Here is a 22247-nt window from a genome sequence, read left to right as displayed (position 1 = left end):
GGGTGGAGGAGGAGGGAGAAGGAGCCTGTCACCCTCCCTCCTTCTCTTACTCCCTCACACACACACACACTCCCTCACACACACATCGGCTGCCATCAGCAGCGTCTGCCGGCTGCATCCTCTGCTGAAGCACCACGGCTCCTCCATCCTCCTCCTCCTTCTTCCTCTTCCTCTGCGTCGTCTGCTCCTGACACTCTGACCGCTGCAGGACTCCTTTGTGTCTCAGCTGGGGGCCTTTGTTGTGTCTCCTTTTTTGGGGGGTAAAGAGCAACACTATGGACATGATGGGGAACAAAGAGAGACGAGGCGTGAATTTCAAAGGCTTGCTGAGGAGGAACTGGCTGCTGATCGCCACAATTATATCTGTGCTGCTCGGTATGTGGACGCCGATGATTGCATGCTGATGTGTGCTGAGGGAATGAGGCGCTTTCTTTCTCACTGATGCCATTTTTTGTCACCCTGTCTGCTGTTTATTTCTGCATCCTCTCCTTTTGTGTTTTACATTCAGTGCAGCTCTCAGCTGCTGTCACTGAGAAGTAAATCATCCTCCTCTGCATCTGCATCCCTCTGCCGGACTAAACTGCTCCTATAAAAAGAATATGAAATGAATGTTGAAGGAAACATACATTTGATTTCATGGATGAAAGTAGGGTGTGCGCAGAAAGTGTTACCCTCTGTCCTCTCCCCCTGTGTGTCTGGAAGTGTCTCAGTCAAACGTGACCAGACTGACAGCTGATTCTGCTCTGTGAGGGGCCTCAGACAGAGGATGTAAACTACCAGCTATCAGCAGGTGCTTCAGACTAAGAGGGCTTCAAACACTCATGAGGCGTAGTTTGATGTTATATTTTTAGCAGGTTACATTAAGCTAGGTGTCCCCCCGGCTCCAAAAGACTCATCAGGAAGCATTTATTTGTATTTATTTGAATTTATTATACAAAAATTAACAATATCACAATACGCTGACTATCTCTCAGAGTGTGAGTAGAGGCTAATGTCAGTTTCGGGAATTGTGTCTTTCTCTTATCTATATGACCTAGGCTCCTCTGCAGGAGGTGTCTGCAAGACGAAAAAAAATGGCCCTTTCATTACTTAAACCAACAAATTTAACTCCCTGACCAATAGTGGTCACTCCCTCAGGTGTGTCCAAAATTCTTGTGTGGATTTGAAGCAGACTTGTATGATTAAAGAAAGTTCAATGACTCTCATGTTGGAGTTTGTCATGTTTCCTGCAGAAACCTCACCATTACTAATTTAAACTCGAGTTGTCAGGAAAATTAACACCCTAAAATAAACCAGCATGTTAAGAGCTAACTAAAATGGAAGAAACCACGTTTGTCAAACATTATTTTGGCCTGTATTTGGATTTTATAGTTTGACCCCTGTCCCATCTGTTAATATGAAGGAGGAGGGATTTATCATTATAACCTTTACTGCAGCCAGTCATGAGGAGAGACTTTTAAATGTGTTGGTTTCATTTTTGTCATGTCATATTTTCCATCAGACTTTAGGCTAAAATGTAACCTCTCAGAGTTAACAATACTATTTTTGTAATTCTTACGTTGGCCACCAGAGGTTTCCATTTTACTTGTGACGATGTGGGAGTTCTGACAAACTAAAAGACAGAGAAAATCAAGAAAAGGATAAGATGTTGGGGGACTTCAGAGAGGGACTGATGGTGATGTGCTGCAGGGTCGTAAGTCGTAAATAAACCCATGATGCCTGTTTCCAGGGACGACAGCCTACACAAGGTTTTTGATCAACCACTATGCCTAACTAGCACTTCCTGTTTTCTTTTCCAGTCTTTGGAAAGCATAATGATGCTTTATGCCCCGAAGCAGCTAGCTTTCAAAGATTAGCAGGAAAACTGTAAACACTGGGTTACAGTTAGCTAGTGCTAGCTAGTGCATCTCATTTGAAAGCCTACCAAGCTAAGCATACGTCACGCGTTCAATCTAGATTTACAGAAATATAGAAATGTTGCACATCAAAAAGCAGATACTTAGGGTAATTAGCCCCACTCCATTTTATTTCAGTTGAGCTCAGGTTTTCAGGGTTAAGATTTAATTGAGCGTGATGGTAAATGTACTTCACTGTTGTTCACTTAAAAATAACATCAGTACGAACTAAAACACAAATATTTTTATATTTGTTGTGTTGGAATAGATTAAAAAATAGGAAGAGTCTGAATCATTTAGATTAAATAATATATTATATATATATATATATATATATATATATATATATATATATATATATATATATATATATATATATATATTTATATATATATATATATATATACATATATATATATATATATATATATATATATATATATATATATATATATTTATATATATTGATATTGATATTTGAGGAAGGGTCCCTACAGAGTTTGTCCCTAGTGTATTATGCTAGGCCAGGCTCATCTGGATCCTCCCTCTTTTCAGAAAAGAAAGGAAACAGATTTTGAAGGATTAATATTATAATTCAAAAGTAACATGTTTCAAAAGTTTATGTGTTTAGTTTTTTTATATTATGCACTGGTTATGTGGTCTCTGGTTGTTGAAACAGATAATCTCTCATCATTATTAAGCAGGATATCATGTTTAAAAACTGTGCTGTCTCTGTTTCATCCTCCAGTTAGTGGCTTCTGTTAAGTTAAGAGACGTCTAAACAAAGACAGAAAATAAGTATCATGAGTATGCGTCAGCAGTAACAACAGCTGATCTTTAAGATGTCCAACACAGGCCTCAACCTCACATCCCTGAGGGGTCCAAATTCAGGATCAGACCCTGTGCAAAGGTCATCTGAATCACTGGAATGTAATGTGTCATAGGTTTGAAGTACTTGGCTGAGAATAACCAAGGCCTTGAGTGAAATTCTACTACTAAAGCCACAGGAGAGGTAACACGTTTGTTTGTATCCAGGAATTGTAGCCCTAATGGTGATTGTATATAACCTCAGCGCTACATGTCCAGAAAAACAAATAAATACTTGTAGGACCACTATAAAATCTGATCCCTGTTTGGTAACAGTTCCCCTGAGGTCCACATTTCTTCCAGCTCACTGTCTTTGGTTTTTACTCGCCTCAGTTCAAGGTTGGGTTACCAAACATCATTGGCAGGCTGGAAAGAAACGGCCCACTGTGTGGTAAGACTGTAAAGTCATAGAGGGATTTTTTTATTATATAATCAAAGCTGTTAACTGTAAGAAAGACACAGAAGGTAAATTCACACACAAAAGAAAACTCCTAAAATGTCCTAAAAGCTACACATTCAGAGGCTATAGTGACCTGGCATGAGGTTATAAAAATCACATAAATTCAGCACATTTTAGATGTAACCCCAAGGTGCTGTACAAAGTATTTCAATTCTTTGAATATATGAATATTTTTTATTAAGTTATATAAGAATATACCCGAGAAACAATAAAACATATTTGCTACATTTCACATAAAAATCCTAAAAGTACAAGCTATCAGTCTGCAATTATATCATTACAATTACAAAAAAGAGAAGCCTTTGCAGGGTTAATTTACAACAAGGCAACATGTTATATGGGATCTTTTTTCATCTGTTACTGGGAGCTCAGAATAAAGCTGTATTGGTGCATTTTGGTGATGGTTTTTGCAGTTAAAGGGTTTAAAATAGCTGCTTAAGATTTAAAGCAGAAAAACAACCTCTACCCATGCAGGAACACTTAATCCTTAATTTTTTACTGAACCCAACAACCTAAAGTACCTCCAGTCCTTTTGTAAATATACTTTATTATATCCTCCTCTTCATTTGCATACAGTTTGCTTTGCCATCACAGATTTTTACACTCAGCTTTGTGGAGGTCTGCTGTGCTTGATAACACAGTCGGGGCTGTGCAGAGCATTAATTCACTTAGTGGAGAACATGTGTGGTTTATAGCTGCAGATATGAACCAGTGTGTGCTGAGCTTCATTAATTCTCCACAGATGAAAATCCCCTGACCCAGGCGATAATCAGACTGCTGTGCAGACCTCAGTATCAGTTTGTTTGAATGGCTTTACGCCTGTTGTCTTGTATGGCAATGGTCAGTGTTTTCTGACTCTCCGTTTTTCTCCTGATGTTTCAGGGATCAGTCTGGGCGTTGTGGTCAGAGAGTATGCCTCCTTCTCACATCTCCACAAACAGTATTTTGGTTTCCCAGGAGAGATCCTGATGAGGATGCTGAAGCTCGTCATCCTGCCACTAATCATTTCAAGCATGATAACAGGTAACTCCAGCTTTACTTTGATACAGGTGCATTGGGGTACCGTAATGACAGCAAAATATCAGGATACAAGAGTTAATTTGTTCATGTCAAAAAAAGCTCTACAGACAAGCGAGTAAGTGTCTGTTTCAAGGAACCTTCACAGATACAAACACCGATGAAAATCTGGTTCTAAGTCTGTCAGTACCCCTTAACTTTTGTTCCTAAATAGTCCCACAGAAATTTTTTCAAGTACCCCCTCCATCCCGTCTTAAGGTACCCTTACATGTTTTAAGTATTTGCTGCTGTTTTAAGAAAGCTCCTGACAAACATTTGATAGTGAGCTTATACGACTGTTTTAAGGTGGTCTGATCAAATATCATGAGGTATCCCTGGCATCTGTTTCCAGGTACCTTTGTCATTCAGTCTTCTTTCATTGCTGTTTGAACATAACCTTTAGCTGCTATTTTCAGGTACCCTTATGTGTTTTATTTGAGATGTCTTGAGCAGCTGTTTTCATTTTGTCTCAAGGTACCCTTAAACATGTCAGTATGTTGTTAATGCTATTTTCTTTTAACAATTATTTAAAGGAACTCTTGTTTCTAACTCTAACTCTTGTTTCGGGTACATAAGTTTTTGTTTTCAATTATGTTTTGAGGAACCCTTTCATGGCTCAAGGTGCCATTAAATTGTTCTAGTTTTCAGTCAGGGCTGTTAGAAATCCTTCAGTGGTTATTTCACTATGTATGTGTAAGATATTCTGAGTCACTGTCTTAAGTATTTTCTAAATACTGTCTCATGGTACCCTTTAGTGTTTCAAGAATTATTTTGCAAGTTTGAAAAGACTCATTCAAAATATGATTAAAATAAGTGTTTAAGAATGCTATTTTATTTTATTTGAGATTATAAACTTAAGCTGTTGTTTTAAGGTACCCCTCATGTGTCTGTTTATCTGATTCTCAAACAGTTGTTTTGAAGTACCTGTGTCTTGTTTCTTTCAGGAAACTCATTTGAAAGTATTAAAAAACCCTTGAGTGTTTATTTTGAAGTAGGTACAAAGTGACTGGTTTCAGGTACCCTCTTCTTGTGTTAGTAATGTTAAACTTTAAAGACCTTTCAGGGTACCCTTAAGTGTAGGTTTTCAGATACTTATCATTAGTTATTGAAGACACCTTTCAGTCTTTGTTCCTGTTTTTTTTTTTTTTTTCACATAACTGGTTTGAGAAGCATGTTGTACCCAGTCCAAGGTCCTCCAGTGACTTATAATTATCTTTGAGGGTACCCTCCAATGTTGGTCTGAGAGTTTCTTTTAGCGGTTATTTAAGATTATTTTTGGTTTGTTGTTTAAAGGAGATCTTTTTTAGTGGCTCTTTTATTCTCAAAGTATTTCTAATTGTTTTATTGTGGTCAGCTATTGAATATGTTTCTGGGTACCTCTGAGTGTCGGTTTCCCAAGTTAGACTGTAGATTAGATATCCTTTGGTCATCATTTTAATATATCCTCTGTAACTGTCTCCTAATATACTTCCAGTGCTCACTAAGAACCCTTCAGTTTCTTGATAGCGTTGGGCTGGAAGCATCTGTTAGGTTAGGGTACCCCATTAACTACTCTTTTTGAGTTTTTCTTTGGTGTTAGTTTGAAATTATCAATAGCTGTTTAGAGGTATCTATTGATTGAGCTTTGAATGAGCTTCTTCCTGTCTGTCACATAACTATGTCTGTTAAATCTCTGTTAATGAAAGTCAACCAGAGCGTGTCAGTCAGACAAACATCCTCCAGGTTGAGTCTCACCCTGAGAGAACAGTACCATTCAGAAACCACACAAACAGCAGGAAGGAGAAGTGATCCTGCTGGTGACTGATGAAGAATGCTTTAAGAGCTGAATGACTTCCTCTCTGACTCTAATCCTTACACCACGACCACAGCGGCATGTCAGTTATCCTGCTGAAATTTAATTAGGCCTGTTGTAGAAGTAGTTCAGTCTCCCTGCTGTCTTGAACACTTTACAGGAGCTCCAGGAGGATTTCTCGTATAAGACATAAATGTGATGTCTGTGATTATGTTTGTGCATTTTGTTTCACTGTTTATCCATGACACCAGCTCATGACTACAATTTTCCAACGAGATTTCCCTGGAGTTTTCCTCACCTGGGTCACTGTTCATTGTGCCAGACCGTGTCCTGTTAAACACAGAGAGGTCTGCTGTTAAAGACATGTTGATCATGTTACTGCTGGATGAAGAAAATCAGCTCTGATTTAAGCTGTTATGATTAGTTAATTTAATAGATATGCTGCTATTTACAACCAAAATATTTACATTCAGGAAGGAATCTTTTTAGCCCCAAAATTGTTACAAAAATCAGTTTCGACTAAACCGTTTAAGCTGAAGGTGTATTAAATGCTTTAATGCTTAATGCTTAATTGAGGGTTTTAAGGGGGTAAATGTATCACTCCAGAACTTATTTTTTGCGCTTGAAAAGCACATAGTGTCTCACAAAGTCCCTGGTGCCAGGAGAAAGTTCCTGTGGTAGAAAAGCACCCTAAGGGAGTCTGATTTGACCAGGGCTACACTTACTGCTTATTGGCTCATTTCTTAACTGGTTCAGAGAATTAACCTTCATCATAAACTTTTCCATGGCTGCAAATAGGGATGTCCTGATACAGATTTTGTGACTTCCAATTTTTTCATGATGTGTTTTGCTGACACCGATCTGATACCCATTCTGATACTGATACTTTTCTCTGATAAATCCCGTCCTCTGTTGGGTGATTCTGTTGTAAATGATAAATCACATTTGTTGTAAAAAAGTGAGTCCTGTTGGTACCTTCTCGAGGAACACTCACTTTACAAATGTTACAAGCTGTTTTAGTATCACTGCTTTCCAAAGAGAAGAAATCCCACACAGCTGACATGTTTGCAACATGGTTTGGTTTACGGCAGCCGTAAAGCATGACGGTGCTAAAAACACAAGACAACTGAATCCCCATCACACAACAAAATCTGATGTTAACCGATCCTCCTAAAATAGCTATATCGTGAGCTGATTACGATCAATGTATCGAATTGGGACATCCCTAGCCACAAATCAACACAGCCGTATTTCTATCTTACCTCTTCTTGTCTGTCCCCAGGTGTTGCTGCTCTGGACTCTGAAGTTTCAGGAAAAATTGGGCTAAGAGCCGTCGTTTACTACTTCTCTACAACCATTATCGCTGTTATTCTGGGTGAGTTAAGGCTCCTTCTTGCCTCATGGTAAACATTTCCAGGTGTCAGCAAATAACATGATTAGTACATCATGTACAGGTGCATTATGCTGTATTAATACAAAGTGGTAGTTGATACAGAACCAGCAGATGCTGAAATTCAGACTGAACCTCGTTCTTCTTTTCAGGAATTATTCTGGTGATGACCATCAAACCTGGAGTGTCTCAGACAGCTGAGCACATCGACAGAGCTGGGACCACACCTAACGTCACAACGGTGGACACGCTCCTCGACCTCGTCAGGTGAGAGCAGAGACACTGATGGTGTTATTGTGTCCCCCTGTGACTTCAAAAGAGCCGTTTCATATTCACTTGTATGCTCTGTGTTTTTAAACGTTGAATACATTAAATTATATTTTCAGTATCAACTGGACTGAATATAGAATATAGGGAGTCGACTCAGAGAAGGTACTGGAATTTTAGCAAAGATTGAAGACTTTTTCGTCAGGGATAACTTCTCATGAAAAGGCTGTTGCAAAAGTCAGATTACTGAAACATGGAAAAATGTAGAAATACATCCATACCTTTTTTATACCCCAGGTCTGATTTTCTAACTTATTAATCATTTATTTATCTCTTGGTTGACTTACACCACTGGCCTCAGATGATTTTGTGAATTTAGGCTATGATTACTCAAGACACCATCCAGAAACCACTCATTATCACAAGGAAACAAAGGAAATACATTAAGTAGATGCATGTTTTCTCAGAGCTCTTGCACATAGATTACAAATAATATTTTTTTTTTCTTAGTTGTGGGGTTTTAAATCTTTCGAATGTGGTATTAAAGATTGAGTAGCCTGAGGTCTAGCCTGTTTTGTGTCAGAATTGACTGATTTTTTTGATGAAAAGTGGTAATCACTGGCAGACTGCAAACATTTCTGCAACCTTTATATGCCTTATATGCCTCGATAAACCATATACAGATTCTCTGCCTCTAAGTTTTGCACAAACTAGCTTTAAAAAAAGCCCAACTGGCTGTTCCATATCACTGATCTTTCTGACATCGACAGAAAGTGTTGCTCTGCGTTACCCCCACAGCCCAGATAGATGTACAGTGATTCAGACCAAACCTCTGTGATATAGGTCTCAGAGAGTAACTGCTCCAGCCATCCAGTGGAACATCAGCTGATGCAGCAGGAAGACTGGTTCAGAGCCTTATCCCATCAGGGGCAACAGGCTGGTCCAACAAAGTCAAACATTCACAAAAGAGACAAAGAGTGGAGTCCAGTGTGTTACAAAAAGTAAATGTTAGGTTAATATTTTAACTGTTGAAGTAATGTCATCCAAAAACCAACCACACAGACTGCTTCATGTTTAAAACAAAAGAAAGACAGAGACTCCAAGTCTGTCTCCAAAGCAGGAATATCCAGTGTCAGGTCCATTGAAGCTTCCCAGCTTTTATCTTACAATATATCCCACTTAAGTTGACCATGATCTGCATGATGTGTGCATTTACATTTTCTGTCAAGGTCACAAACCAAACCAAAGTCTATAGTAACATCTCACTAACTACTTTTTGGCAGTGCATGGGCTACTTCTATGAAGCTAAAATTCTGTTCATTCTGTAGAAACTCAACATCTCTTACAGCTGATATCTTTAAATTAATGGATTTGTCACAGTGTGAAAACCTGAGAGTTCAAAAAAAAATCTACAGAGGATACATGACTAGATTGAATTTATTGAAATGGAACCGAAAAATAGTTCAGATTGCAGGATCAGAAATGTTTGGGTCTAAAAATGTCCTGATAATGTCCAGATCCTGATTCTGACATAAAAACTACCTTCCATATTTCCCACTTATTGCCCTCTAATGGAGAACATTGTCCTTGGCCAGTAGCAGAGTTTGCTGATGTTTACACAGCACGTAACTCTGCGGGAGACTGACCACTTATCATCTGATACCAAAAGACACCTTAGAGCCACCTAAGGGTGGGTGAGGTTTGATCTCTTAAGTCTGTGATGATGACACAAGTGTGACCAGTCAGTGACAGACTTTTACAGAAACAGTTAACAAATAGACCATTCAGATATTACTAAATAAATGTGTCAGTAAACTGTACTTTAGTCTTTTTACCAAATCAAATGTGACATCTCTGAAGGGTTTACTTAAGGAACTTTAAGGCTGTGAATTATCTTCTCCTGAACCTTCTGAATCTCTCTGCACTCTTAAAGGTCCCATATTATGCTCCTTTTCTGCAGTTGAATATGGATCATTGATGTCTTCATGAAATGGTAGTAACATGTTTTGGTCCAAAAAGCCAATAAATCAAGCACAGCAGCATTGTTTCCAGGCTCTCAAAGCCCCTCTGTTCAGAACACTCTGATTTAGTGGGCATGACCTTCATATGTAAATGAGCCACCGCTGATACCACCCGCTCTTCAGCGTCACTGAGAGCGGCGCCATGTAACCATGACTACCAAGCTCCGAGTGCACAATGTTTAGAAAACAGCAAAGCTCGTTTACCGTAACATTACAGGCTAAAACAACAGGCTAGCCGCAGTTAAAGTTAGCATCCTGAAGCTAACACAGAGACAGGGGGGCACTGAGGAAAAGCTCTTACATCTGCTCCACAGCACACAGCATTTAAAATACTCACATTTCCACATTTCTACTCCGGTGGACCAATCGGGTCAGACTTGCTCCTAAATGGTTAAAAGGAAAGTGTAATCGTATGATTGAACCAAATTTCCTCACAGCTGCCCAATCCTTCGGTTAAAACATTTTTGATCATGGGTTTGTTTTTTCCAGAAGGGTACATCACCTTTGTTCATGGCACTCAGAAATCAATTTTTTTGTAGATAGCCTCTCTTTCAGAACATTATGTGCACTTAAATCAAAGTATTAAGCAACTTTTACAGAGCTGTCATTCAATCTGTACATTTCTGGCTCCTTCATTGATGTCTATTGTCTTCTCTCATCAACAGAAACATGTTTCCAGAGAATCTGGTGCAGGCTTGTTTTCAGCAGGTAAGATGCTTTACACATCAACAGTTTATTCCTGTTTTCAGTGATTTTAAAATAGGCATCTTTATCTCTGACACTATTTAAATCTGTGTGATGAATTAACCTCCAGTTCAAAACCAAACGCAAAGAGCTGGAGCCTCCAAGACCTTCTTCCAACATCAATACCACCATGACAATACCACCTCTAACGACGACCATCGCCTCTGTGGTAGAGGTAGGTCTGCACATCACTCTGAATACATCAAACATGGCGCCTCGTGCAGTGTCTGTGTTACAGGAGGTCCTTTGCGGCCTCTAAACTGCTCTGTTATGAGTCTTTGAGGTCAAGTAATGAAGTAAGAAGAGTTCACAAAGGGACACATTCCAATTAGAGACTCAACAAGCAGGACTTTCATCCAAACTTAGGCCTCTTCCATGACCAAATGTTGGATGATTAGAGCAAATAAAACAGCATTATCCTAAACCTGCACATGAGACTCAAATAACCAGATAAAGATCATGATTGTATTAGTGTCTGTGTTCTTTGGAAAGGATCATCCTTGAACTTGTTAAGATTTTTAACTTCACCTAACAACAGGGATGTCCTTGTTCGATCCACCTGCTACACTGTATGTCTCATGTTGCTGCACCTGAATAGCACGTCTGATCTGAAGCTTCAGAGGACCCGGTAATGAGTCATAAGTGGCCGGGGTCAGCGGTCTGTGATCCTGTAGGAGCACTCATCAATGGCTCCTCACATTGGGCCGATGAGGTTGTGAGAGCGGCTTCCTGGCCTGGCTTTGGTCGGCTGAATGAGTGTCCTTGTTTCCTCTCTTGGCAGAATATAACCAAGGACTATAAAATCGTGGGGACGTATTCGGATGGGATCAACGTGTTGGGGCTGATCGTCTTCTGTGTCGCTTTTGGCCTCGTCATTGGGAAGATGGGTGAAAAGGGACGAATCCTGCTGGAGTTCTTTGATGCTCTGAACGAAGCTACCATGAAACTGGTCCAGATCATTATGTGGTACGTCAGACCTAAAGGCTCGAAAAGGGGACACCAGTCCGACACCACAGGGTTACATGACATTCATTCTGTTGTGTGTTTAAACCAAAGTAATAGTGCTGGGTGGTATGACAGAAGATTTTCATCACAGTACTTTTTTTATGCTGATGCCATGTCGAGGTGTATCCCAGTGTTTCTCTTTGATCACCAATGCCAGATCAAACAGAATGTCTGATTATTTATGCACACAGCTGATTGTGGCAAAGGTAAATGGGTACAGTTCACAAGTTTTAGTTCAGATAAAAATGCAGAGAGAGGCAAAGGTGCTATGAAATTTAGGAAACAAAGTGATGGAGGATAAAAAAAAAGAGAGTCACCAGTGACTCACGCTAAGTGCTTTCTGAGCCGTCATATTGTGTGGCATACCAAAGCGTAAATTGTGCTTGAAGAGCGGAGCAGGCTTTGCAGAAGTCTTTTCACTGCCAGACACACCCCCACATGGAATATCACTCACTGATTGGACAGTGCAGCAGCTCAGACTTCTCTGAAATTTCTCATCACTGGAGTTTAATGATGGTGAAAAGACGGAGCTGAAAACAGTCACTGAGGATCGTCCTGAAACAGGTCATAAAGCTGGGATTAAAAAAGTTTTTGATGTGACTTTGGAGCACAAAGTACTGAACACAACCATCAAAAATTAATATGACAGAGGATCCATACAGAGTTATTATATCTGTCTTGGTCAGATTCATCATCTAACAATCATCATGATCAGTTAAATCATTCGTTCATTTTCCTGTTGATTCTGTTTTTCTTTATGAAGTGAGTTTAAGTCAGGGAAAAGTCTGAAAAGAAAAACAAAACACTTCTTACGTTTTCTTTAGAGTTGATAAATTTTCATTTATGAGCATGGGGCTAGTAAAGAGTAACACAATTTTTATTCTTCCTGATATCTAATAAATAACTAATATCCAGTGGTCATGAGACACCATAAACCAGGTGTTAACAGAGTTCACCACCAGATTCACACTAGATAAAGGCTAAATGATTAATAAATAATCTAATACTGACACATTCTTTATGGCACCAGCCTGTGAGGCTACTCAGTTTGGCCTCTGAGTCTCTGAGACAGTCATCTCAGAGCAGGGTCAGAAAGGCCTCAAGACCCTTGGGTCTAAGAACAAAATCTTAGCTCAATGTGTAACTCAGATTAGAGTCCTGGTTTTCAGAGTTTACAGCTGCATCTTGTGGTTTTGCTTGTTTTTGTAGGTCAAATTAAGACCAAACCACTCACTTCAGCCTGTTTGATAACCAGCTAAGATGTCCTCACAGGAGCTTTAAAGTAGCCTACATAATTCTTAACCAGGTGCTTGGATTAACCTGTCATAAAAAGTAAGACAGATATTGTAACAATGCTTCTTGGAAATAAATCTTATGTTTGGAAAGCCAGTTTGGAGACTTATTCCACTTTGAAGTGGAATTTCTGGTCAACCCAGGTGCTACCATCAAGGGTCTGATCGGCACCTGATTGTCAGTATCTGTCAGTGGTCAGTCGATGTCTACATGAATGATCGGTGTACCACGTTTGACAGATCAGGATAGGGCCTGTGCGATAGGGCAACTACAAGCTGAAGCTCAACAAATCCAAGCTGCAGCATTATTTCGAGTGAGGCCTAAAACCATCCCCAAGTTCCATACAAAGGGGGCCGCGCTGAACACTTATGGGACCAGCTTGGGCGTGCTGCATGACCAACAAAACCACATTAGCTGACTTATGTAAAATGTTTGTTGAAGAATGTCGTCCAAAAATCGTGTGCAAGCTGGTGAGCAGCATGAAGAGATGCTGTTTGGTTTTTCTCCACACCCTACTGAGGCTCCTGTTTGGCATTGGAAGAGAAGATTTGGTCAAATTTTTCAAGAGCACAAAACACATTCTCAACTCTGCTGCTCATCCCAAAAACACACGTTCCTTACAACTGTGGCACCACTTGAAAACAAATAGACTCTCCAAAACTATGAGATTTATTGCCAAGAACAATTTTTTACAACAAATCAATAATCTACCAAATACTATTTTTTAATTTTAGAGTACAATTTATTTTCTGGACGTATGACAGGGAGGATTGGGGATGACTCAAGATTTAGTCTGGGACTTGGACTTGAGACTGGACTAAGTGTCATCCCCTCCCATTGAATGTAACCTTCCATATGCAGAAGTGTCCAGACTCCACAACACCAGGACTTGTTTGTCAAAGATTAGAGTCTCGGCTCAGCTGTTTACTGAATAATCCTTTTATCAACTTGAATCCGACTCATCTTGAAACTGACTCAACCTCCATGTGTGTTTCAGCTACATGCCCATTGGGATCCTGTTCCTAATTGCTGCTAAGATCATCGAGGTGGAGGATTGGGAGATCTTCAGGAAGATGGGTCTTTATATGGTGACGGTGCTGAGTGGGTAAGCTGTCTCATTACTCTGTATCCTCCCATTCCAGGCTCTGGGATTTATGCCTGACATTTGGGCTAGTTCTCCCTGCAGTGATACAGTAAAACCTGAGCTCTGTGTGGACACTGATAAGGGCCAAGGACATTTAAAACTGCTCAACCCGCAGATGCAGTAATGAAAGCTGTTCTCGTGCCTCTAAATCTCAGTGACACCAATGAAGAGTGTACAGTAAATCCCATCCAAGCGGGTCACAGGGTTAGTGTAAGGTTCTGAGTGTCCCCATAATGACAGGAGCACACTTTGAGCGCTGTAACGTTCAGAGTGCAGCATCAGAGCCCATAAAGCTGCTTTATTCATTATTTCTTTATGACCATGGATCCCAGAGGATGTAATTAAGAGTTTAATGTGCTACAGCCTGAAAAACGCAGAACTGCTCTTCATCTTTGAAACTTTAACTATGGGCCAAAAACACTCAAAAGGTAAGCCTCAATGTTTTGGATTTGAAGCATTCTTCAGAAAAAACTTTACAAAGACCAAGTGATACTGACATGACAGTGTGTAAAGAGACTTTAAGGCACTTTAAAGTATTTTCAACAAATTTTTCCATATTTTTGGCCTCCAGAAGGCTGGCCAATCAAAGGCAAGGGGTTTGTCTCTTGAAGAGTCAGCAGCTAAAAGAAAGTCTTCTAGATAGAGGCTGGAATCAGGGTTAACTAAAACATCAGTGAGTGAAAAATATAGATTTTATAAGCTGTAAATCAGGTTACGATACTACAGAGAGACAGAATAAAGGCTAAAACAAAAACCACAGTACCCCCTCTTTAAGAAGTTTGATTGTAATGATTTTTCCTGGGGCTTTCTTTGCCTTTAGCTGGGACAGCTAGCCAGAAAAACAAGTGAGCGGGGTTATGGCCCCTGTACATGGGGCACTTGGAACACAATGCATACTTAAAAAAAAACAGTGAAGGCTTGGGTTGACCAACAATTCCTGTGTTCTGCAGGGCAGAGTGTTTTTGTGAGCAGGGTTTGGTGGCTGATGTTTTTAAAGATGTAAAAGTTCTTCTGTTTCTATGAGATGTACTCTTTGATTGGATTTAAGTTGACTGTCCTGTAACAATGAATGTTTTGTCCCTCAGTCTTGCTATCCACGCCACCGTCTGTCTTCCTCTCATCTACTTCATCATCGTGAGGAAGAACCCGTTCACTTTCACGCTGGGGATGGCTCAGGCTCTGGTGACAGCGCTCATGATCTCCTCCAGGTCAGAATAAACTCTACTCTCATACACATCATCTAAAGCAACACGTGAAATTCTGTTAAGTCTGAAGAAGCACAACCTCTTTGTGCATTTTGTCCTCCAGCTCTGCCACACTGCCCGTCACCTTCAGATGTGCTGAGGAGAACAATCGCATTGACAAGCGGATCACCCGCTTTGTTCTCCCTGTGGGCGCCACCATCAATATGGACGGCACAGCGCTCTACGAGGCGGTGGCTGCCATCTTCATCGCCCAGCTGAACGACTACGCCCTGGATGTGGGACAGATTGTCACCATCAGGTACACAACACTCAGAGGAACCTTTAATCACTGTGGTCCTGTAAAACACGACACATGGAGCTATGAAATACCTAACCACTGATCATCACCTAAAACTTCTGTACAGATCATACATCATCAGGTGTGGAAATTTAAGATGACACAATGAAGTCATGAATGAGGTCAACGACCTGTATTTGAGTTTAGGATGTCATTTAATGAGTCAGGCAGACTGTAAAGCACTAACACAGTGAATACCGGGTTACAGCACTGGCTAAAAAAGGCAGAAAGACAATCATTTGTCATGAGACACAAAGATAAGAAGAAAATCCAACAGTCTCTAACAGTCCAAACAACGAGTAGAAGTACTTTCTGAACTGTTTCACCTTTAGGATAGGACTACAACATTTGCTTTGGATCCCAGATTTAGAGGTTGTAAGTGGGACCCATAGACTGTAAAAAAATGGACGTCATCTTGCTCGGCTCTAAGTGAGGTCCCCACAAAAACTGCTCCCCCTGGTGGCTGGCTGCAGTAGAGGTCAAAAAATCCATCTCTCCAGTCATTCCAGATGAGCTGTGGTCAAACTTTAAAAAATTGTTATACCTCGTAGAAATGTTTCTTACGACCGATTGTTGTGGTGATTTGAAGATATAATTTGGCTGTCTTGTATTCAGGTCCTCTTTATTCTGAAAATTTAGTTTTCATTAGTTATACGAGGTTAAAAACAAGGTTTTACGTCACGTGTAACGATGATTGACAGCTGCCGTTTTGTGTATTTTTTTCGGGGATGGTAAAATATGTCGGGAGGTAGAGTCAAGGAGTCGTTAGACTCTTGAAAGAAAAAAATATTATTATTTTTGTCGACCAGCTCCACTCAGATTCTCCCAGAATCCCTCACAGTCTCTACTGCCCAGACTCTGGCTGCAATTGCTGCCAATGGCTGCGCCTGTGATGGGGGAATTTCGGCTTCAAAACCGTTCAATGGTTAATGGGGAAGCCACGCTGTCCACATGCACATACAGGCTATGGCGGGACCACATACACTCTAAAAAATGCTATACTGGCTCAACTTTAAAAAAATTAAGGTAATGATTTGCGTGGATCTTTTTTAGATCACGATTTCTTTAGATTTCTTTAGATTTCTTTAGATTTCTTTAGATTTCTTTAGATTTCTTTAGATTTCTCTAGTTGGGCAAACTCAATTTCTTTTGTACAAACAACATATTTTTGTTTCCTAGCTTCATTAAGTTGAACCAACTTAATTTTAATTGAGTATAGACTGTCCCATTTAGTTATTTTAACTAACTCTTTTACTTAAATACTTGTCAATATTTCAATGCAAATGGTCACATTAATTTATTGCAAAGCAGTAACTGCTTTTTTAAATTATTTATGTTAGTGAACTTTCATGTCTTTAATCTGAGAGGAGAGGACAATGAATAGAGCAGGAAACAGAGCAAGAGTAGGAAATGACATAGGGGAGACGGGCCAAAGGATGGACTCAAACCCACCTGTGCGGGGTGCACACCAAACCTCTGGAGCGCAACCTAAACCACTAGGCCATGTGCACGGACTGTAACAGTAACCTATTCCTGTAGGTCAGTATGATTTACACATTAAAAATCCAGTTTTTGCACACAAAAGTGTTGCCTCAAAAATATAAATGAAATATAACTGAAAAACTGTCTCAGTGAGCCAATGTTCAGGTGAAATATTGAACTAATAATTAGTCTTATCACTTATCTTATGTCAGTGTATTATCAATGTAACATTTGGAAGAAATTAGCATGTTTTTAGGATGTTTAAGTCACAGATTCCTCCAGCACATCAGTCCTCTCTGATCCCTGAGCTCTGCAGCTCTAAAAGCCAACGAGTGGTTTGTCTCCTGATTGACAAACAGAATTTGTTCATGGACCCTCGGGTGTTGTGTAAAGGATGATGAGTTTACTTTAACACCTTGTCTGTTTTAAGCTGGTTTAAACAGTATGAAACACAACTAATGCCAATCTACAGCATTTATAGCCACAGATAATCTCAAGCACACATCCCAACATCTGGAGTCCTGACGTACTGTACCTTTCTGTTTCAGTATAACAGCAACAGTCGCCAGTATTGGAGCAGCAGGCGTCCCTAATGCAGGGCTGGTCACCATGGTGATAGTCTTAACAGCTGTTGGGTTACCTGCGAGTGATGTCACTCTGATTGTTGCTGTGGATTGGCTGCTGTAAGTTTCTCCTTTCAAAAAATTTAATTGAAACTCAATTGCCTTGGATTGACTTTGACTGGTGTGTTTCAGGGACCGTTTCCGTACCATGATAAATGTCCTCGGCGACGCTTACGGAGCCGGGATCGTCCAGAAACTGTCCAAGAGAGAACTGGAGCGGATGGATCTTACATCAGACGTAGACGTAGCCAACCCCTTTGCTCTTGAGGCTACATTGGAGGACGAGGAGTGCGAGAAGAAATCTTACGTCAACGGAGGATTCACTGTCGACAAAACGGATGCGATCTCGTTCACTGAAACCTCTCAGTTCTAGCCTCTGGCTGGCTCAGAGGAGCAGAGAAAGTGCCACGCTGCTATGGATGTCAAACCTTCCATCTTGTATCAGCACCATGACGAGAGAGGAAAACTATCCAAACCAGCCCCACCCAAGCTCAGACATCAGCAATAGCAGCCTCCATTAAGCTTACCCAAGATGATCACGCTTCATGTCGGACATTTACAACCACGACTAGATTAAAGTGCTTCCTTCTTAATCTAAAATGTGCCAAGATGAAGAAAAGTCTTTTTTCTTTCAAACGAGAGTCTGCTCCGTCTCACAAGAAGAGCTGTTTGTGTGTGAGCGCATAAGGACGTTTTTTTCGGGTGCGTCAGAGGAGTGCGTGTGAGTGTGTATGTGTTTTTTGAGAAGCAGAAAAATCAATTTAACACCAGAAAAAGCTGCGCAGTAATCCTGATGTGAAACATCACTTTAGTTACTCCTTGATTCTCTCAGATTTTCAAAGATTTCTTTTTGTGTGGCTGTGTTGAATGTCTATGTCCCATAATGCACTGCTTGTATATCTATCTGTACGTTGAGACTGTGCCAAACATATAAAGAAAGTTTTTATGGAGATGCATGAAGCAATATGTAAGAGAAATGCTAACCTGGCTGCAGAATGCAGATTTTTTATGAGACTTCACCAAGACTGGAAAGGGTTAACTGAGGCTGATGAAGTCATTGAACACTGTGAACTTTGAGGACATTTTTCAGAACCAAATCACTTTCACTGCTTTTATTTCAAAGTTATAAATAGCGTCTGTGTTTAGGCAGTGTGGGGAAATAGCTGTCCTGAAACACTGGTTTAACCATCACCTAAAGGATATAAAGATGTTAAAGCACTGGATACAGTGAACACTTTTGGTTTCTTATGTGCAGTTTGCTTCCATACTTCCACTGTGCTGTAAGGGCTTAAATATCACAGATGTGGGGTAAATGTTCACCTCTAGTTGGGCTTTTTGCTTTGGCCACAGACAGCAGAGAAGAAAAGGGCTGTGAAATAAGAGGTACAAATTCAACTTCCAATATGAAAGATAGTTGATTGAAATTTGAGCCAAATGACACAAAATGGGAATCATTAACTTGCACTTTCACTCTTCTTGTACCCTCCACCATCCCATTGAACAAAAGTAAGGCCAAAATGCTCCTGCAAAGGGCGATGATTTGCTGCACACCTGCCCCTTCCTTTTAATGGAAAGTTTAAAAACTCCAACATAAGTGTTTGTTACATTTCCCCCATGTGCACAGAGCTGCTGGAGCCTCATTGGTCAGCAGAGCTGTCAATCGTGATGTCACATCCTCTCTCTTTTAAGAATCAAAGACACAATTTCTTCAGAGAATTGGAAACTTGGACACAAATCAGCGACTGAAACCATTTATAGGAAACATATGTCCTGTTTTGGATTTTAGTTTGTCTGGTCTTATCTGTTCACGTAAAGGAGGCAGGCTTCATGATAAACAATACTGCAGCTGGTCAGGAGAGGGCGCTCAAAACGTTTTCACAAACTTCACTTTTTGGGGTTGATGTGTAACCCATCTTTTTACACATTCAGATCATTTCAGAACAGGAACATAAAACAAAGTCTCAGCATCTTCATCTTCACATTTTTAACATACCACTCCAAGCTTTCACCAAGTTAATAAAGAAAAACCCTTGTCTCAAGCGAAAGCGAAAGACAAAGAAGACTAACTGACATTACAAGCAAACTTTCACATGTTGTCCAACTGCAGATGTATAACATGGCAGTATTTTGATCCAGAGCTTGATCCGGAGCACAGTTTGTCAAAAAGTCAAACCGTCTTAAACGCTTGCAACCCTTCACATTTCATCTGCATAACAGAGCTAATAATAAATGCAGTACTTGCAAGTTAGACAATGCCTTCTTAGTTTACATCTCAATCACACCCAACAGAGCCACAGGGATTATTGGGCCCCATGAAAAAGATTTCGCCACTTCATCAATGTACTTGTTCAGAAATGTGACGGGACTCATTAGGCATGGATCTCTTTCTTAGATCTCTGCTAGAAATTGAAATTTGTCCTAAATTGAAAGAGTATATCTCTGCATCTCAAGGTCTATTTGATTCATTCTGTTGTGAGAACAAAGGGAACATTAATGAAAGTTATTTAGAGATGTCAGTATTTATGTCACCAGCTCGGAGTAATAACTCAAGTATTACTCAAACAAAACAGAAAGTTTGCTCGAAGCATGACTTGGTAGCGTCTTTACGTCATTTTTTCCTGTTAAATCTGATGTGCAATAAGACTGTATTTATACCGTAGACTGTATAAAACATGGACGTAGCCTCCTCGACGTCACCTGTCTGTGTCTGAAACGGAAAATGAAGCACATCAGCTATAGCGCCCATATTGGTAGTGGCATGAGCTTCGTGTACAGCCATAGGGTGCCTGTCGGTCATGTGACCCTGAGCTGTGCCTCTGATTGGGCAAGCTCGCGGTCTTAATATCCTCTAAATGACTGAGTTAGAAAAAAAATCACCCCCCAACCTTAACATCCCCCAACTGGGGGACCTTGGGGCTTAAAGGGTTAGCAATTCTTCCCCATACAGACCCCTGATCAAAATGTTTCTAGTTTAAAACAGTAGACAAGCTGGAACATGTGAGGTATTCTTTAGTTTGTGCAGAGAACTGACCTTAAAACTACATCACTCATGTCAATAATAAAAAAATATCTTGGCTTAACGCTACAAAAACCTAAAAAATATAGTTATAAGTTTTCTGTTTGGCCCTGCCAGCAGAAGCTTTGGGGGGCAGGTGTGCAAAGAAATTTAGCCATTTCAAGCATCAAATTTTTCATATGCTTATTCATTTTTCCAGTTTCAGAGAGAATCCACAAGAAACACCTTCAAGATTTTTTTTCCATGATTTAAGATGATTTTCTACTTGATAGTCATGTTTTTACAGGTCCAACTTGGAAATATAAAATTAGCACCAATAAAGTTTTCTTCTGCTTTCACAAAGCCCTTGCCTTCTAAAAAATATCTGGTGTGCCAAAATCTATCAAGATTCATTGCTTGACATATACTGACATTTTTTTGTCCTCTGCTCTCTAACAGTTAATGTGCCACTATTTTACAGTGTGAGTAACTTGTACTGCATTAAAATCAGTTCACAAATGCTGATTTAAATACTCCAGTTTAGATTTTTTTTAAATTATTTTATTATTATGGATAATACCCAAAAGGAGCATGTGCAAGGTACTCTCACACTTGTGTAAGATCCTTTCTCCAACAGGAGCCAATATGCTGATGTTTTTTAAGCTAAGCCGACAAAGTTACAACAGCTACCAGTAGAAATTCTTTGCAAGGTTTTTGTGCTTTTGTGATCTAGCTTGAAAAAAAAATCACAAAAACTCATCTGTGACTTTCTTAGCTTGGTGCCAGTGCTGTTCTTAAAGCTACAGCTAATGCGTCAGTACTTTGCAATAATAGCGACTGCTTAGCAACAGCTAATACTACTAGTACTACTATTCTCATGGCTAAATATTATCTGAAGATATATTTTCAGAAGTCTGTTTATCACTTTCACCCAATGAGTCACATTTTCATCATATGTTGTGTCTTACAAAAAAGTCAAAATCTCTGCATCTAAATTTTAGTCATCCCTACACTGCCAAAAAACGGGCCACAACTCCAACCAAACACTGAATGAAGTTAGCTGGCTGTGATTCCGCACTGATATGCAGGTAATCACTCACAATCAGGTTGTTTTTTTACATTTCGAAAGCACACTGGCATCAAACACCCCCTCTGTGTACAATAACTACTTGAGTACCTACAGTATGTGAATCAACATGTTCCACGTTATGTTTAACTGCAAGCAAATAAAAAAAGATGCTCATTGCTCAGGCTGAGTGTGATTTTTTTTATCTATCATGAAGGAGAAAGGGAAAGAGTTTGTTAAATGACATTTAAGACAGTTATTTGTATGAAATGTTTTTACCAAAAAAGGTAAATCAAAGGTAAAGCCACCAACAATCCTGAGGAGACAGGTGCAACAAAGTTCAGCTGAGGTATCTTAATGCCCATAGATACTTCTTTTTATTTATTCATTCAAATTCTATAGCATTAATTTCAGGTGCTTGAGTCAAGTTACTTCAGTTGTCTTAAAAAATGTATTCTTCTTAATTCTGTGTGACTTACTGTGTGCTATATTTCATGTATTTGGTGTAAAGCATGTCACAAATAACCTCAGTGGAAAAACCCACATCCTCCTGATACTGCTACTGTTCCTAAATACAGCAGCTTCTTTACTTTAAAAGTACACTT

General features: G+C 39.8%; 1 protein-coding gene across 1 annotated transcript; it reads left to right on the top strand.

Moving 5' to 3' along the window:
- Positions 1-4: 4 nt before the first annotated feature.
- Positions 5-21822, top strand: slc1a1 (solute carrier family 1 member 1). Its single transcript, XM_074699305.1, has 12 exons — positions 5-375; positions 4105-4245; positions 7353-7445; positions 7613-7727; positions 10414-10456; positions 10563-10667; positions 11274-11458; positions 13788-13895; positions 15020-15142; positions 15243-15437; positions 17507-17641; positions 17714-21822. Exons 1-12 carry the CDS (start codon positions 276-278, stop codon positions 17952-17954), a joined length of 1584 nt encoding a protein of 527 aa, XP_074555406.1. The 5' UTR covers positions 5-275; the 3' UTR covers positions 17955-21822.
- The last annotated feature ends 425 nt before the right edge of the window (positions 21823-22247 follow it).

This window comes from Halichoeres trimaculatus, unplaced genomic scaffold (genome assembly GCF_033239565.1).
Source record: "Halichoeres trimaculatus isolate MK-OKI-2021-1 unplaced genomic scaffold, fHalTri1.1 fHalTri1_scaffold_22, whole genome shotgun sequence".
NCBI classification, from domain to species: Eukaryota; Metazoa; Chordata; class Actinopteri; order Labriformes; family Labridae; genus Halichoeres; species Halichoeres trimaculatus.
This window is presented reverse-complemented; position numbering and strand designations above follow the sequence as displayed.